This window comes from Myotis yumanensis, unplaced genomic scaffold (genome assembly GCF_028538775.1).
Source record: "Myotis yumanensis isolate MYYU_CA2020_CCGP unplaced genomic scaffold, mMyoYum1.0.hap1 SCAF_7, whole genome shotgun sequence".
Classification (NCBI taxonomy): domain Eukaryota; kingdom Metazoa; phylum Chordata; class Mammalia; order Chiroptera; family Vespertilionidae; genus Myotis; species Myotis yumanensis.
Window position 1 is genome coordinate 86189787 of NW_027223758.1, and position 19947 is coordinate 86209733.

The 19947-nt window shown below is 37.9% G+C and overlaps 1 protein-coding gene across 2 annotated transcripts in view; it reads left to right on the plus strand.

Annotated features, from left to right (window-relative positions):
- The window catches only part of DCC (DCC netrin 1 receptor), a 937052-nt gene that overhangs the window by 703851 nt on the left and 213254 nt on the right, over nucleotides 1-19947 (plus strand). For both annotated transcript variants that reach the window (XM_070421174.1, XM_070421175.1), the window contains exons 10-12: nucleotides 6901-7049; nucleotides 8926-9064; nucleotides 14247-14296. In XM_070421174.1, coding sequence (XP_070277275.1) covers nucleotides 6901-7049; nucleotides 8926-9064; nucleotides 14247-14296 — 338 coding nt within the window. The remainder of the gene's footprint in view (nucleotides 1-6900; nucleotides 7050-8925; nucleotides 9065-14246; nucleotides 14297-19947) is intronic.

Here is a 19947-nt window from a genome sequence, read left to right on the forward strand (position 1 = left end):
GTCAGAAAGGTAGATGGATGGATATACACTGAAATAGAAACAGAGCAAGAGAAAGGAAAAAATGGGTATTAATTCATATATGCCATGTGATTTCTTAATAATCAGAAGCCCTAACATCTTATAAAACCTAAAATATTTATTGAATTAAACCAGATGAATTCAGAAGTCTTTGAATGACCATAATTTGTAAAATGAAATGTAATGTAAAATGAAATGTAAAAATCTATTCACATACATTTCAGTTTTTGAAACCAATAGCATTTTATTAAAAATCGAAGATGTCTCTTTAAAGCAAAATTCTTACCATATTTTCTATCATGAAGTAATTTACAATCACTACAAGTGATTTGATAATAATCACCAGTTTTCAAAACTAAAACAAAGCAGAGATATTATCTAATACATTGGGAGCTAACATTTGAAGAACGATGGAACTATGGACCCTACACCTCCAAAAATACACATATTCCATTCTCGAAAATGTTTATACAATTTCAGGGGGTCCATGGACTTGTTGATGTTAACGACTGATTCCTAAAATAAGTAGATTAGGGACAAGAAACTATAATTCTGACTCTAATCTTAATCAATTAGAACTCATTAAACAATGATATTCTCTCTCTCTCTCCCTCCCTCCCTTCCTCTCCTCACACACACACACACACATCTTGTCTTCAATATGACTATGTCTGATAACTCTTGCTTTAATAAAAATTCAGCTAACGTTTATATGCCATTTTAGAGATTAATATGCAATAAGATCTCATTATAAAGTACTCTGATATATTATAAATTTATATATAGTCAGAAATTACTGTTCCCCTTGCAAATAGTGACATGTAATACATCTCATTTACTTTGGCGTAAGTATTTAATTTGTTCTTAGGTACAGGTATTATAATGACTTTCTACTGAAACGCAATATTGAAATTTAAAAAGGTGGTTGGTTAGGCTGACATTGATTGATGAGTTACTTGCATGGATTATGCATCTATTCTAAAATCTTTCCATTCTTTGAAGAAATAGGTAACCTGAATAGAGATGGAGAGAAATTAGATGCAGTTTGCCACAACATTATTGTCCAAAGGAAGGGATCGGTGGTGATTATTAAAGACATCTTGGAAATGATGAGTAGTTAAGCCCATTACCTTTCTTGACTGACATACTAAGATGTGATGAAATGGAAGGCAGATGCCGTTAACTGTATTGATTTCACATCTAATTTCCATTGTTGAACATTTGTGCCTCCCTTTTTCTCTTTCTCTCTTTCTAATGTGCATATAATAAATCAGATGTAAAACTATATGTTATTCTTAACTATACTTTATGATATGAATCTGAATAAGAAAGTATAATCATGCATATATACATATACAAACATACCTCCACAATTAATATAAAACACAATATATTAACTACAAACCTACATTAAAGCTATAAATCAAAGGGAAACTGTTCAGAAATTTATGAGTTTGAATTTATAGCACTATTGTGAAGAAGAGTAAGCATTTAATAGTTTATGTGAAAAAATAGTCTTGGTTCTAGCCATGAATGCTGTGAGGAAGAATATCTCACAGGCAGGCAGTGTTTGGGTCTGGATAAAATAAATAATTATGTAGATGATAAAAATATGATTTGATGGTGATTCTTTGATGTCTTGATGTTTATACTTACTCAGAACAGCGTAGGTTATTATATTTTCATTTTATTTTATAACAGAAAGTTAAAGTAGGAAATAATTTAATAGTAAAAGGCAGTCTTTTCTCAGAGAAAGATAATTGCAAACATTGGAACAGCCAATAGAATGTTATCATGTGGATGGAAACTGGTGAAAACCCATACAGTTGTTTGAAAGTACTTAAACTGAATGCCCTTTTTGAATTCTGATGTCTAAATTTTCTGCTTGAAATTCTAGAAACCTAGACACACTTTTTTCCTGATAGTATCTAATGACCAGAGAGAAGAATATGTCAGTGGATTAAGAAGTGATCAGAGTAGGCACTACCTGTGTGAACTATATAGTACTTACTGCCTGGTGTTTTCCCATCAGTGACTAATGCTACATGTGCACATAAAGAAATTACACTGTGTGCAGAGTGCACATGACAAACACAGACATACATACGAACTTCAATTCTCACCAGGTGTGTTGAGGAAACACTGTTTTCTGATCACTTGCAGTGACAATGCTGAATAAACCACATCAAATGAGTTAGACTACATAGTTTATTTTAGGCTTGTGATTTACGGTAACCTTTGGTAATTGTATGTAGTCGTTCATTTGACACACATCTATTAAATACTGTCTGTATACCTAGCATTGTGCCTATCCCTGTGGAGAAGAGAATTTATCTTATTTGGGAAACTAAGTGGAGGTTTTTGACCATTCTCTGGACAAAGAGCCAAGACCCTAGCAGCCATGGCTGGGCTCAGCAGGGAGGAATTTGGCCTCATGTTTGTTCTTGTGGGGTTGCTCCTTGAGCTGTCGATGTCCCTGTGGTCTCTTCTTCCTACAAGGCCTGATGGAAGTGGTTGTGAGGTTGGCATGTCTGACCCCTATGCCTCCAACAAGTCCTAGTTTAGCAGGCTGTGCATCCCCAGCTCCTACCCTGCCAGGCAACCCTCTCAGCTCGTTCTTCCAGATTCTCAGATGTCTTGTTCTTCAAAAACTCAACTCAATTTGAATTATTTTCCATTACCCTCTTGTGCTCCAGTGAAGCAAATGAGCAGAATATCCTCAAATATCCTCCCCCCTTCCATACACTCACTTCTCTCTTAGTCCTACTGGAAAAGCTTCTACCCTGGAAAACCTCCCTTGAATGTGTTACGTCACACAGAAGGAATGATGGCCTTGGCGTTTGGCCATTTTTAAACCTTAGAATGAGCCATGTTAGTAGTAAGCAGTGTGCTTTCATTTTAGCCACAGGGCAGTGAGAAGGAACTCATTCAGTTAATACTTTCCACATCACTGGGCTGCGCAGATATGCTCTGTGAGCTTCCAAAATCCTCACATTCATGTGCCAGAGCAGGTCGCTCAGCCTCAGTTCTCCTTCTTTCCTTGTCATCTACCTTCCTTAGAAGAACAGTGGACTCCAAGTCAGAAATGTTCCCTCATGAGCTGTTTGCTTTGTCTTTGTGAAATTATAGAAGCATCCAAATTGTTTAATTTTCATGTTGTTATTTCAAATATTGTACTTTGCAAATCCGGTTGAAAATGTCAATGGGCAAGTTTTTAATTGGCTTCGGTTTGTTTTTCCCCATGAAGCAAAATGCCTCCATTATAATCTAAGTCTAATTGTATCACCATAAGCTTTGACACAGGGAAGACTCCCTGTTGTTCAGTATTGTCTACCGAAGGCCCCTTAGTGGAAGAGGGGGTTTTCCACAGACAAATGATCCCTTCCTGGAAGAATAGCAGCATGGGGTGCTCTCATACAATGTCTTTCAAAGTGCAACTGTTTGGGATCTAGAGGTCTACTTGTGGAAGAAAGGATGCATGAAAGAAGAACAGGGAACGCAATAATGAACCATGTAGAGATGGCTTGGAATAGGAGGCGTCTCTGTAGAGTCATGAGAGATATACATATGTATCTGTATATTTGAGTATACATATGCACATATGCATTTGTGTATATACATTTATACACAGTCATATGTTTCCTGATTGCTGATAGGATCTAGAAGCAAGGACAGCCAAACAGCAATGAGCAGTCTAACACCCTGACCTTTGTCTCAGATACCATTCCCCGAGAAAAGAACCAGAAATCTTTGGAGAAATGTGATTCCAGAGCTGGGGCAGAATCAAGATGAACCTGTAATATATTATGCCAGGAAGAAAGGAAGTGCTCCTGTGAAAGATGGGGAATGTCATAAGGACAGAATATTAAAGGGAGCCCCACTGGCCAAATCTGGCACAATTCAAACACCCAAATAATTAAGTGCTGGGGCTGACCAGCAGACTCTGAGCAGCAGATGAGTAGATTACTCTGACACATGTTTCTATGAAAGAGAAGGCTAAGGGACTTGTTTGGCTTTAGGAACCAAAACAGCCCCTTTTACCTGCCTCATTAGCCTTTTATTGTAACAACAGTTTGAACTGAAATTAACCTCTAGATACAATCAGCCGGGTAAGAATCCTTGAGAAAGCTCATGCTTCTGCAAGGTCGGGTCTTAAAGACTGAACATAGAGATTCCAGCAAAACACCCGGGGGATCAGACTTGTTTGGACAAGTCAAGGTAGGGGCTGCCACCTTCAGCAAGGTCCCCGACCTTTTGCAGAATCCTCCTTACAGACTTTCCAACCAAGTCCTGTGCTTCCCCACAATTAAGAACAATAATGAATTGTAGACTATGATAAAAAAAGGAACCCATGTCCCCATAACAATAATAGATACATAAATAGAAAAAAATAAGGGCTCTTGCTTATAATAAAATGCTGGGTGCCAAGTTGCTAATTCAGAAGAAGTGCTTGAATAGAAAAATAACCACCTTTGTAATCACCCTGGTAAAAGTTGATTCCATCAAGAACTATGAGTAGATGCTGACTCTAAGGGGAGCTGATATAGAGCATGATATTTACCTGGTCCTGATGCTGATGTAGTCATCTCCCCACAGATTGCTTATTAGCTGGAAGTGATGGAGCAGGGGTCAGAGTTGGGGTGGGAGTGCAGGGTGGGCAGTAAATTCCACCTGGAGAAACCTGACAGCACCTTGACCAGGTACCCAACGCTCACATCCGAGTGACTGAGAGAGGTCGTGTGCCTCTGGAGGTGATGCCCTGAGAAGGACAGACATCTCCTCATGTTTCATTTCTGACTGGAATGTAGAACCTAAATTCAACATGAAGAAACAAAGACAAACCCAAAATGAGGAACATTCTATTAATTAAAAAAAGACTATAGTCTTCAAACATATGAATGGCTTAAAGATAAAGAAAGGCTCTGGAACTGTTTCAGCTTAAAACAGACTAAAAAGACTGGCTGAGGAAAGGTAGAGAAATGCTACATCAATGACAACATTGGGTCAGTTGGCACAATTGCAATACAGATGAAGATTAGATAAAAATATTGAATGAATGTGAAATGCACTGAAGTTAATAACTATAGTATTCATGTACACATTAGCTCTTAGGAAATATGCACTAAAATTTATAGGGGTAAAGAGCTGTGTACAGCTTAATCTGAATAGAGAGATATGGATATATATTCTTTCTATCTATCAAGAGATAATAAATAAATAGTCTCAATATGTATTTATATAGATTATAGGTAGCATCACTACTCATAAAATCTATATATATAATAGGTGATAATGCAATCTATAAATATATATAGAAAGGAATACTACATATGTCTAGTGAAATAGATAATGATAAAATATATAGAGCAAAGTGTTAACAATGGGTATATCTGGATAAAGGGAATGTGGGTGTTCTTTGTATTATTCTCATTGTTAAAATTGTCTGTAGGTTTACAATAATTTCTAAATAAGTTTTTAAGAAGTTCTTAACAGTCATTTATAAAGGTGAAAAGAATGCAATTGTCAGTAATAATGGTTCTCAAGATTCGGCAACTGGTGGGAAAATATGTGAAAGTGACATAAAATATGTGTTTCTGACATGAATATATTTATTCCCCCCAAATGAATGTGTGAGCAGTAATACCTTAAGGCGGCTGGGTTTCATGGAACAAATTCTGAGAAACGATCCCGAGACACAGGTGCCTGGCAGATCTAAAAAGGCATCATTAGATATGTCAGCCACGTTTTCATATGATAATTTGCTATGGAAGTTCAAAGTTGCAGAACCGTAATATGGGCCTTTAATGTATAGCTGTCCAAAGCTAGGTGGTACCCAAGAACATACACGGCATGTTAAGTTAACATAGTTACACTCACAGTGCCAAGACTTTATTTTACATTGTAATAGCATGGCTATTTTCCATTTACCATTCACAAACCATACATATTTAGGTATATTTGCACAAATAAAAAAATTAGGCACAATTCAAAATTTACAAAGCTGGAATCTGAAGGATTTTCTTAACTCATTTTGTACCCAGACCTGATCTTATGCTAGACTATGGATAGTCTTTAATAATTCTAGTTGGTGTGAATGTCATATATTTGCTGGAAATACATGATTTGATAACAGGGTACTACCACAGACTCTAGTAGGGAGCTTACATAAAGCTCTGCATACCCACCATGTTAGCTTTCTAACATTTGAAAATTTCTGGATCTGAATATACATCCGGACACAGTGTTTGCTTAAGTAAATGTAGACCTGTACTGTCTAACTACTCTAATGCGGAAGTTACTTATCCTTGATTGAGTTAATAGTTATGAGAGAAAATGGAATACTAGAAAGTAAAATGGAAAAATTAAATCCTGCAATTAATATAAAGGAGCCAGAATTGGACAAGACCTTAAAATGCTGACTAAAGACAGTGAGTGTGGTCAATTATCCATAGCCTTGCTGCCTATTGGAGTGAACCAAGATGTCCAAATATTCTCATGGTAGTTCCTTTTTTCCCTCCGCAGTCATTAGCAAGACACAGGCAAAGCCACGCTGACACAGTGGAAATTTCTCCACACCAAGAATTTTGATTAAGAACCTCACCTTTTCCTCCTATTATCCTCGTCACTTATACTCCTTGACCAGTTTCTTCAACTGTAAAATGAAATAAGAAATGTAGATGCATATAAGTCCTCTTCTGAATATGAAAATGAGAAATAACTCCAAAATGTTACTACTGTGTATTTTATGGTTTTATATCCGTATTCCATGTGGTTTTAAAGGTACTACATGCTGTTATAGTTTCCTCAAACTGTAAAAGATGTCATTCCGATTGTTTGGAGAAAGAGAACCCTCTTGCACTAATCCATTTCTCTTGTACACAGTGCAAGTTCCAGGGCCAGTAGAAAACCTGCAAGCTGTATCTACCTCACCTACCTCAATTCTCATTACCTGGGAACCCCCTGCCTATGCAAATGGCCCAGTTCAAGGTTACAGATTGTTCTGCACTGAGGTGTCCACTGGGAAGGAACAGGTAGGCGGGGGGATGGGTCCCACTGCTGCCACCTGTTGGTTTGGCTCTAGGGCTGGAGAAATAGGCACTTGCAAGCTCCCAATGTCTAGTCCAGTGTCCAGCATATTAATTGGATGGCTGATCAGTTTTAAAGTACCTGTCACTTGAAATGTTACGCAATTTAATTGAATCCTGGTGCTAAGAGAGGCCAATGGGTGATGAGATGAATCAGAAAGGATACCTATGTTTTGTGTGAGTAGGTAGGTGCCCAGGCCAGTGTAACCACATTTGTATTAACCCATCTGGTCCCAGGAAGCATTTGTATTTTCAGTCCTTAACCTAAGAGAGGATTTCTCTTACTGTCAATGATATCACCCAAGTTGCTGTTTTCATTCTTATCTATTTGATGGTATGTCTGTCTTCTCCCCATATCAGACTGTCACCTGTCACTTTTTTTTTTCAGTCTACCTTACTCAGAAGGCTACCTTCCTCCTTCTTATGTTTCCCCCCAATCTTTGGTTAGTACAGACACCTGAAAATAAGCCAATTGGATTTCAGATAAAGTAAGAGTGACTGAGTCTTAGGGAGACTCAGCAGTTCTCCTTTGTGACTGTATATGTTGTTGTAAATCCTCACCCAAGAATATTTTTCCATTGATTTTTAGAGAGAGTGGAAGGGAGGGAGAGAGAGAGAAAGAGAGACAGAAACATTGATGTGAGAGAGACACATTGATTGGTTGCCTCCTGCACACACCCCAACCAGGGCTGGGGAACCTGCAACCGAGGTACATGCCCTTGACCAGAATCAAACCTAGGTAGGAATCTTCAGTCCGCAGGCCGATGCTCTATCCACTGAGCTGAACTGGCTAAGGCTCATGACTATTGAGATGTTTCCTTCCAGATTTTCAGCCTCATGTGGGAGAAGTTGTATAGGCAAGTATGTAGTTAAATGGGAAAGACAGAGAGGTGACCTTGGGACAGCCTAGTTCTGAGGTCGTTGTGACGTTTCCGAAGCCTACTGTGGTCTTCGTGCTTCCCCACAAACTGTGTGATAAAGGTTTTTCATTTAAAAACCTGTTTTGCAGCAGTTTTATTCAGAAATAGTTCTAATTCCCAAGTCATGTTGTAAAGTAAGAATCACTAGGAGTTCCTCCTATGTAATCATTCATTCCACATTTTGTGCTTGCCCTCTAGCTCTTAGTTTCATCTTCCTATTCTATCCACTTTTCTACATATTTTAGCTCTTCAATAATGCATATCACCAATCCATTTAAATAAATCCCAAAATGATGTTACCCAAGATAGATGTGAGTGAGAGGATCCTAGCGGAGAGCTAAATAATGGGTCTTCTGGAGCAAACTGGCTCTGATTGCTCAGTGACCTTGACCTTCAGCACCTCATTTCTGCAGCTATGAAGGGCTGACAGCAGCACCCAGCCTACCTCGCAGCATCCAGGCAGATACAAACGGTGGCAAACTCTCTGTCAGTTTCAAGAGACATGAGTCTGTTTCGCTAGGGAAGAAGGAAGTCTGCTGTTTCCTGGGGAGCTATCCTCTTAGGGTGCAGGAGCAGCGCTCTGTTCCCCTGAATTTAATAGCTGCCTCCTGCCTGTCAGGGTCTCAGTGTGGCCTCTCTATTCAGTACGTTAGGTGGCGTTAAACAGATTGGAACGTAATGACTGTAGAAACAGCACGGTGCTGTTTTAACCAGGAGTCTGCAGAGAGGCCTGGGTTTCAGTGGGAGAGTGAATGTCACAAGCAGATTTTCCAACAGTTCATTCTAAGGCCGGAGTGTAGTTTTGAGAGTAGGAGTCTAATATCCAATTTACTGACTAAACAGAATGGCTGCCATTTCGGCTTCCACGTGCCCCCTGAATAACAGTTGTTTTATGTCTCCAGAATATAGAGGTTGATGGACTGTCTTATAAGCTGGAAGGCCTGAAAAAATTCACAGAATACAGTCTTCGATTCCTAGCTTATAATCGCTATGGGCCTGGAGTCTCTACTGACGACGTAACGGTGGTTACGCTTTCTGATGGTAAGTTACAGCCAGTAACACTTGACTCACATATTTGTCATGTCACTTTTTTATGTCACTATTTTATGTCATATTTACACATATTTTATGTCACTTTCACACTATAATCAAATAATATGGTGTCTATGTCAGAGATTTCATTTTCAAGGTTTCCCAAATAAAACTTGATGGGATATGTTAGCATACATTAGAATTTTAGCTACTTCACTCAAACTTTTACAGTCAAATTTAAACTTTCATAAGTCAGGATGTCCTCATAGGTGATCTTCAAGTATGACTACGGCCTAGGGGCTCAAAATGATTTTTTGCATTTTTCTTTATTTCTTTTACCACAAACACATTTGTACATGTATTTGGACTATATACATTGGCATGTTGCTTTTATTTCTCATTCTTAAAAAAAGGTAGATGATTAAAAATTTAAATGATGGACAATTCTACATATTCACCTTCATTTGAAAGTATAGCATAAGGATATAGGCCAAATAATCCAACACTGAAAGTATTACAGCTGAATATAAAATATATACATTTAATTCTCCCGTGCTAAAAGATGAAAGATTACACATACCTTTTTAAATGTCAGAAAAGAGAGGAAGACGACTTCATAAAGAGGATAGACTAGACAAAACAGTAGCAGAGGAGAATAAAAGTATAAGAAATGGATAAAGCCCTGACTGGTTTGGCTCAGTGGATAGAGCGTCAGCCTGTGGACTCAAGGGTCCCGGGTTCGATTCCGATCAAGGGCGTGTGCCTTGGTTGCGGGCACATACCCAGTGGGGAGTGTGCAGGAGGCAGCTGATCGATGTTTCTCTCTCATCGATGTTTCTGACTGTCTATTCCTCTCTGTAAAAAATCAATAAAATATATTAAAAAAGAAATGGATAAAAATGAAATGGGAAATTTAATAAAAAGTCAAAATAAAGTACAGCAGAGGATAGGATGTGGGACCAGTGAAAATTCGGGCAGGTGTAGAAATGCAAAGATGTGACCTCCATGAATATTAAAAAGGCAACAAGCTATTTCTTTTCAGCACTGGTTTCCATGTTGGTGTGTGTAATTCTATAAATTATTAATCTTTGAATATCAGAAAAAAATGACTTTAGCTTGTGATTCCTTGACCAATCCACCATTCTTTACTCTGGGAAAGTATCTGAGCCTATATTTCACACAATATCAGAGAGATGAGGAAGGGCATCCATGCTATTAAGGGTAGTGCAACAATGACACGTGAGTAAATCTCATTTGCAATTTCAATTTTAAAAATTGTTCTATGTGTGACACCTCTTCATTTTTAATGTAATTCTTATGCCCATCCAACTGATTCTGTTATTGAAGACAGGACAGAATATTTGTTGGCAGAATAAATTACTTCACAACTTATAATTATAAAAATAAAAGAAAAACAAATGAAAATGAATATTTTGCATAATTTATGTAGATTTCATTCACACTCTGAACTGTAAGACTGTGGCCTTATTTTCCACTTAGGTTTTAAATGTCGTAGTGAGAAAGATAGATTATTACTCATTAGTCCAAGAATTATCACTTAGAAATGTTAATGATAATGGAAATGTAGAAATTTAGGAGTTAGAAAATGCCTGTCACTATATCAAAGGATTTCATGATCCTTACCCAACAAGCATCACTGTACAAGGGACCCCAATTTTTCTCTGTCAGATACATTTGATAGGAGAAAACGGGAACTTCATGACCCTCTTGACGCGGACTCCCTGAACATGTCTGCATTCATCTATACAGCAAGTCATGTTTCCAACAAAAAACCCTGCACTCTTGGCTTCCATTCCCTCCCACCCAGTCCCCGTCTTCTCCTCTACTGAAGCTGTGCATGGTGAGGTCATGCACCGTATAGATATGTACTTAATCACATTTAATAGTCACCTGCTTCCCAGCGCCAGGCAAGTTCATTTCTCCTTGACTAAAAGGGAGATGTGAAAATTAAATGGGCTAATCCATATAAACACCTAAAAAGATGAGCATAACTTACATCTAAGTATTTACTAAATGTAATCTATGCCAATGTGTGTGTCCCTTTCTCGATTAATAACAAAAATTACTATAGAACAAATTCTCTACTTTCTTTCCTGACTAAGGCATGAATAGCTAGTGTTCTATCAATGGACAGTAAGAGATATTTATATCACCAAAAAATAGAAAAAATACATCAACACCATGTTATAACCCACTTTTAGTACTTTGTGGCTTTCAATTCCCAGTACAGAAAATAATATTGATATTTATCAAGTTGTGGTATTAAAAAAGAAGTGCAAATAGGTATCCTTTCTCTTATTAATTTTTGGCTTTCTGGAAATACTATTTTGAAACTTACATTAAAATGACAGTTGAAGGTTACATATCAACTAACATGTACCTAGAACAAAAGGTGTAGTAATTTTAAGTAAATTTCTCCTTACTCCAAAATCCATTCATCTATCATAAATCCATCTAGTGTTACTGAAATTATCTTTTGAAACTAATTGTGAAAAAGTGGGTGTAACATGATTAGTATATGACATGTAAATATTACCATATCTTGTGGAATGTAATATTAACCAATGTCACCCCAATATATTTAATGAAATAAAAATAAAAACACAATACACCTACCAAATGGCTAAAATTTTAAAAATTGAAAATACCCAATGTTGGTAAAGATATGAAGCACCTGGAACTTTGCTACATTCTTAGTAGGAGTGTAAATTAGTACAACCACTTTGGTTAAGTTTATATCTATCGAAGCTTAGCATATGTTTCACCCCCCATTGGGGTTTGCACTTTTGCCAGTATTTCTACTCTTTGGTATATAATGAAGGAAATGAGTGCAATTGTCCATCTAAAGACATGTGCAAGAGTATCAAGCAGATTTAGTCTTATAGCCTCAAACTGGACATGGTCCAACTATTACTTGTCAGTAGAGTGGAAAAATGTTAAACAGAATGGTCATATACTATATTGTAATACTATGGAGTAATAAAAAATAACAACAGCCCTAGCCAGTTGGCTCAGTGGATAGAGCAACGGCCTGTGGATCGAAGGGTCCTGGGTTTGATTCCAGTCAAGGGTATGTACCTTGGTTGCAGGCTCCTTCCCCGCCCGGGCCCTGGTCAGGGCTCCTGCAGGAGACAACCAATGGATGCAGTTCTCTCACATCGATATTTCTCTGTTTCTCCCTCTCTCTTCCACTCTCTCTAAAAATCAATGGAAAAATATTCTCAGATGAGGATTAAAAATAAAAAATAAATAACAACAAACAACAGAAACAAAAACTATTGCTCCATGCAGCAACGTGAAAGAAACTGATAATAAGCAAAAGATGCCGCCTGGATACATAACAACTCTGATTTCATTTTTAGTGAGCTCAACCACGAGCTAAACTAATGATGGAGTTAGAAGTCAGAACAGCGGCATGACTGGGAAGAGGTGCCAGGGAGCTTTCCAAGGGACTATAAGTGCTCTGTTTCTTGATCTCAGTGGTGTTTAAATGGAAACACACATACAACCTTAGCAAGTCATACAGTCAACACTTGTGCATTCTCCTAGACATATGCTATAACTTAATCAAATAATTGCAAGACAAAAGCTGGTTGTGAAACCCTGAATATAAAAAAGATTTTTAAATACCTTACAACTTTTCTCCAACACCTATTGGCTGAGTGTGCCTGATGTGCTGGGCTCCTGTTGATACTGGGGATGTAGTAGCAAAAGGGACAAAAATTCTGGTCCCTGTGGGGTTTATATTCTATATTTGATAAGAAAACTATAATATGAATGGAAACAAATTAAATAACATCTATTTTTAATTATGAAATATATTTTAAAAATACTTGTTGGTGTAATTCATGAAAAACAAGTGTCCAGTGAACAATTTATCACAAACTACATTAGCTATAGCTTTTATCAAACACTAACACAAGTTCAAAATTAAAACAAAATAAGTGGTTACAATTCCCATCCTGTCCAGAAAGGCCAGGAGCTAAGATTTAAGTAAGTACTCATTTGTTTATTTAATCATTGGGTTATTAGATGTCAGATTAGAGGATATAATAATAATACATATATCATACCATTATGCTGATTATATTTCAGAAGCTAAATTCAGAGTATAGCATAGTTAAATTTTGGGTAAAACATAAGTAACCTAGTAAAACATAGATACCGTTCATGTTTAAGTAAGAGGGAGCATGACAAAAAATTATTGAAAATGCTAAGAGCATTTCTTCCCCTTGAAATTCACCTATTCATCCTGAAGAAGGAGAGGTACTCCTCACTTTACAGATCAATCTATATTAAACATTTATTGGCTGCTACTTCTATTGTGGGGCAGAGAGCTTTATTTTTTTATGATTCACCTAAGACATATAGAATAGTGGCTGACACAGAACAGCCGTTCAGGGAATGGTTGTCTTTGAATTCCTCACATGCTAGGATGTTTTCTTTTTTGATATAGTAAATATTCATGATAAGTGTTGTGGAGGAAACTGTATATGTTCTTCCTTATTTCATGAATGGGGCAATCAAAGTGCCGGCAAGAGAAACAAAATTCCTAGAAGATCCACAAAGAAAAATAAACGGCTCCTTTGTTAATAGAATTGACTCACCAGATGCCATTTGGTAACTTGCCTCTGTGACAGAGGGGTTTAATCACGTTCAGCTGAAAAAAACGGGGGGTGGGGGGGAGGGTGTATTTCTTCTTTTCACCTTTTAAGAGATAATAAAGGTTGCATTAAAGGGATTGAGCAACACAAGTGGTCATTAGAATGACACATTTCATCCTAAAACCATGCAGATGCTGAAATGCACAGTATCTTAAGCCTTTAAAACCACTCCAGGAAACCTCCTATGTGTTTTTATTGGTTTCCTGGGAAGGTTATTGCCAGAAAGCTGTAATTAAATGTCAGTGTTTGGTATCACGGCAGGTGCTCTCTTGCCTAAGAGTGTTTGGGGCTCCCTAGATGGATAACTGGCCCACCAAGTGAGTAGAAATAAGCAAATGCAGGTGTGTTGTTGTTTTTTAAATCTCTCCAGGAAAATTTGAAAGTGCCACCTGGATCAACCTTGCTGCCTGTCAGGATGAACTGTGGAAAAGACCCCTTTCTGAGTGATATGGCTTCTCTTTCCTGACGCTGGCAGTAACCATCTCACCTTGTTTTGTTCCTTTCAGTGCCAAGTGCCCCACCTCAGAACGTCTCGCTGGAAGTGGTGAATTCGAGGGTGAGTTGTTGAAATGTTCACTGTTTTGTTACCTGTGGACACACCTTTGCTCACTCACCCACTGTGCTGGGTGAGTGGTGTGCCCACGTAAAGAAATGTCCAGAAGGGTGTCATTGTTCCTGCATCTCCTTAGACCACACTTGAATTCATTATAAGGAGAATGTGTATACTTTTACACTTAATTTTATAAGTGTTATAACCATAAAAGGCTATTCCACCAGGAAGAAAAAGTTCTATTTACTGATATTCCCCAGTATAGGACATCATATGCAAGCTGGAACACTTGAATATAGGAATGAATAAGACAATTGAAAGAGAGGGATAAAGCAAGCCTTTGTTTGCTGAAAGATTAATTAGAATTGAATGCTTCATTGCCATCTCTATGCTTCCCTTATGTCTATAGACAGTGATGGCATTCGTGAGGTCCAAAAAAGTTGTGTTTATGAAGCAACATCACCCAGTGGCCAATGTTTCCTGACCTGGGAAGTGGATATAATTTTCAAAAGGATTTAAGTTAGGCTAGTTATATCTGAAGAAAAGAACCTAATGCCAAACTTTAGTTTTCTAGAAACATCTTATTTCAAGTGTGTCTCAGGGTTGGAAATCAGTCCAAACCCTATAGAAGAGAGAAGCAAACAAGGATCCATCAGGCTTGACTCTGTTGTGACCTACTGTGTGCTCTCTGGTTGTGTTCACTGCCTCTGGCCTTAGAGCGGGATTGACCTCACTGGTCTCTAAGCTCTGGACACAGCAGGGGAATTCTGTGGGTCTTCGAGACACTCATACTCGGGTGTTTAATCCTGGCTTTCCCTTTTAATAACTGTATGTGATCCTAGAAAAATTTCCAAACTCATCAAATGTCAGTTTCTCTATTCATGTAGTATGGGTAGCAATGCCTTCCTTGTTGGTTTATCATGAGGAAATAGTAGCATAACATATTCAATAGGCCAACTTAATGTCAATAGCGACGACTTCAATCATTGTACAAATCTTTGCCATATTTTGCAAAAATCTCTGATGCAGCCATATTTTGGTGACTTTGACCAGATTTTCCTCTCTCGTATGAATTTATTTTTTGGAGCTCATGAAATGTCTCTAAAATTGTTAGCCTCTTATATTTTTAGGCAGCGTATTGGATAAGAAGTAGTGAGATAAATTTAAAATTATAAGGGATGAAAATAAATGAATTTAGGGAGAGAAAATAAGCTAAAGGAAAATAACCAGGAAAAAAACATCACCCCCCTGCCGAAACTGGTTTGGCTCAGTGGATAGAGCGTCAGCCTGCGGACTGAAAGGTCCCAGGTTCGATTCCGGTCAAGGGCATGTACCTGGGTTGCGGGCACATCCCCAATAGGAGATGTGCAGGAGGCAGCTGATCGATGTTTCTCTCTCATCGATGTTTCTAGCTTTCTATCTCTCTCCCTTCCTCTCTGTAAAAAATCAATAAAATATATTTAAAAAAAACAAACAAACAAACAAAAACAAACAAAAAAAAAACATCACCCTAACAAAGACATTGTTTGCAGCAACAATAAATGTTTTACAGATGCACCACTCGGATTAAGAGATTGCCAAAGTAAAGTCAAAAAGATTTCTACAATTATTATAGGTTGTTATTGAATGAAATTTGGAAAGCATATTGTAATTCTCCTTTTTTGAATGACTCATTTTTATTAGCATTTTAATCCACCTCATATCTTTCTTCCAGGACACAACATAGAAATTGATATAAAGCTTTTTCATATGTGCGCTTGTATCCCTTAAAAGTCTATTCAACTATGGGTGAATATCTTGTTCTGAAATGTGAATGAGGCATTACTGAGTGACCCTGGATGTTGACTGTATTTGAATATGGATTTATTACTTTCCTGAACAGGGAATTCCTAGATTGTAAAACTGACTGTTTCTATCTATCATCTACCTACCTACCTACACACACACACACACACACACACACACACACACAAATATCACAGCCCATACTCTTCTATAATATGTGATGGAAACACCCCTGCTTCCATCCCTCTTGTAATTAATTACCTGGGAACATTGCACTGCTAGGAAATGTAACTTGCTTGGAGCTTTGCAGAGTGAATACAGTTGGCTAGATGCTGGAATGCCTCTTCCTTCCCTCTCGCGCCCTCTGTGATCTTATTTCCTAGCTTTTGAGGAACTATAAATTATTTTCTTGGTTTGTTGCCTAGAGAAAAGAAACTGGATGATCTAAACACTCTTTTATCACTTCCAATATCTTGATGCAGAGAAAGATAAAAACAACATTCTATTTTGATAGTCATCTTTTGTTTGAAACAGTAGTTCTCAAATGTACTAATATTTACTCTTGACTAATACCATTTCAAAGAACATAATTTATTTAAAAAGAAACATTGTTGAATGAGTATTGTATTCTTTTAGACTAATAGAATTATGACTTTTAGGTTATTCTTTTCACTTCGAATTTTTATGTACTATAGAAGGAATAGTCAGATTTTAAAATCTGCGGTTATATTTATATGGTAAATCTATATCAAATTTGCAGTTATATGCCCTAGCCAGTTTGGCTCAGTGTATAGAGCAATGGTTCTCAACCTTCTGGCCCTTTAAATACAGTTCCTCATGTTGTGGTGACCCCCAACCATAAAATTATTTTCGTTGCTACTTCATAACTGTAATGTTGCTACTGTTATGAATCATAATGTAAATATCTGATATGCAGGATGGTCTTAGGCGACCCCTGTGAAAGGGTTGTTCAACCGCCAAAGGGGTTATGACCCACAGGTTGAGAACCGCTGATATAGAGCATCAGCCTGTGGACTGAAGGGTCCCAGGTTTGATTCCAATCAAGGATACATGCCCAGGTTGCGAACTCAATCCCCAGTAGGGGACATGCAGGAGGCAGCCAATCAATGATTCTCTCTCATCATTGATGTTTCTATCTCTCTCTCCCTCTCCCTTCCTCTCTAAAATCAATAAAAGTATATTTTAAAAATTGCAGTTATAAAACATAATTGATCATTTTATAGATAATCAATGAGGAGATTTGGTGGTGCTAATATCTTTGCACACAGATGGCTAGAACTGAAAAGTCACATTTATAGTTACTTGCTAGTGTCATGGCCACCTATAAGCCAGTGGAACCAAGAAATTATGATCCAGGGTATGTAAACAGAGAGCACCTTCTGCATTTAGGAAAAAGAACCAAGGGAAATTTTGGTGCCCTTGTTCTTGAAAAGGGAGTGTAGTGGGTACCTTATAAAGCTGTAACCACAGGAAAAACTAGATCCCTTTCTGCAGGGTAAATGTGAACACAAATTTGGTTTTGAAGGAAGGACTTGAACTATAGATACTAGTTTAGGTAATATAAGATGGTTATTTTTTGCACTAAAATTTTGCTTGCAACAACAAATATTTTTATGAGAAAAAAATAATGTTTTACAGTATAGACTTTAAAATGTGATTGTTTTATTAAGAAAAAAATTTATGGCCCGACTGGCATAGCTCAGTGGTTGAATGTCAGCCTATAAACCAGGAGGTCACAGTTTGAATCCCTGTCAGGTCATATGCCCAGGTTGTGGGCTTGATCCCCAGTGTGGGGCATGCAGGAAGCAGCCTATCAATGATTCTCTCTCATGCTGTTATAAATAATGGTAGGTAATATACTATATCTATCTATATCTGTATCTGCATATGTCTAATGCTAAAGCCATGAATAGGCTTTGCCTCTATGGAGCTCACAGTTTAGTAGGAAAACATGTGAGAGAAAATTTATGTTTTATCTACTCATACTTAACCTATTCCAACCCTTCAAAGTTGACATTATATCCTCATTGATAAAATGAGAGAGTTGGAGAGGTCACCTCTGAAATCTCTCATGGCTCCAAACACCAGTAACTGTATTTCCACCTTTTAGCTTCTCAATCATTTTATCTTTACAGAGTTAGAGAAAGTGGAAGAAGCGTATTAGCTAAAATATACCGATCTTCACTGACACGCTCAGATATTTATCAACTGAACACTATAGGGTGATTGTAAGGAATGAAAATATTAAACCCAAATTTAAACAACAACAAGAACACACACATGCACACATGCACACACACACACACACCACTGGGCATGGATTATCATACAGGTGTAGATGTTTTACGTGCAGAATCCTGGATTCCTCTCCTTATGTCACACACACCTCTCTAGTGTTGAAACCCTTATCCTTGAGCATCAGAAGCATCTGTGTGGAAGTCATTGTGTTGCATTTCTGGAAGCTCTTCTACGACAATTAGATGGAGTGTGTGCTGCCTTCTCTGCAGCAGTAGATTTTGTGGCTGATTTCTTCCTGTGTCTCAAAGCATCTCACTCCTGTGTGTCAGCAGGACTTGGCGTGCTTAAATAACTTGAAAATTAGTTTAGTGACCACACAGTTCCCTTTACCCAGGCACTACCCAAAGGGAGAACTAAAACAGCTATTACAACTCCAGACACCAAACTGGTCATCTTGGCCCCCGATATTTTAGCAGATACTGGTATATACATTGTTAACATTACAGAGGGAATCTAAATGTTGTATCCCGGGGTAACGAACCTCGGAGGGCATGCTTCTGAAGATGGGGTGTGACAGGGTGGATTTAGCGCCGAGGCCTCTCTCTCCTGTCCTTGGGCGAGTGATACTTCCCTTTTCAACAGAAGTGATAGCCAGGTGAACAGCTGAGTGGGTTATTTGCATTTGACTCCATCTGGGATACCACTTGTGAGGTACTGAGAGCAGAAGTGTGAAAATGAAGAGAAGGAGAAAAGGGAGGAAGGGGAAACCTAGGGGTGATGTGAGTTAAGATGTTAATTTGCAGGCTCTCTATGGTTTCCTGTCTGAAATTGGGGTTGTCTTCTCTTGGCTGTGCAAAGGGCCGAAGGGAATTCACATTGCTCCCTGCTGCATATAACCCCCCTGAAAACACTTCTGCACACAGGTGTTCTGGAGCCTTCCTGTAAATGACCATCTTCCTGTTTTATCTTATTCAGAGGCATGGGCCTCAGATAGCTCTGGGGGAAAACCATAATTTGATTTCTTTCTGAATCATCCTAAATCCTTTATAAAACACACTTTGGGTCTGAGGTTTTTGGAACCAGAGCTCAGAGTCCTCCCCTCACAAATATAGTGAGTTTCTGAAATGGATTTGGTGCAGAGAAAGAAGACACCTGGGAGACCCAAGATGATTGGTTCCATTTAACAATAACTTAGAAACTGGCATTTGCTTACTGATGGCCAATTTGAATACGATAATGTTTATGCTCACAAACGCTGGTATTTGTACTCAATCAAAATACACAGAGATTTCTGTTTGAACACGGTGTCTGGAGCAGTTATCCATCAATGCAGTTCAAGGAGATGTAGATCTCTGATGTTTATTTTATTGATCCCTTCATTGATCCATTATGTGACTATTCCTTGAGCATAGCTAATATCCAGGAAATTATGACTAAAACAGTTTTTGGGAGGGTGCAAAAATAGGAGCATAATTATAAGGAAGGCAATGTTTTCTGATGGTTCTTACAGTGGAGTCTTCTGGTTTTGTCTAGAATTCTAGAATAAACTGAATATACATTTTTATATTATATTAAAATCCAGACTACATGTAGAAATTCATGAGACTCCTTCA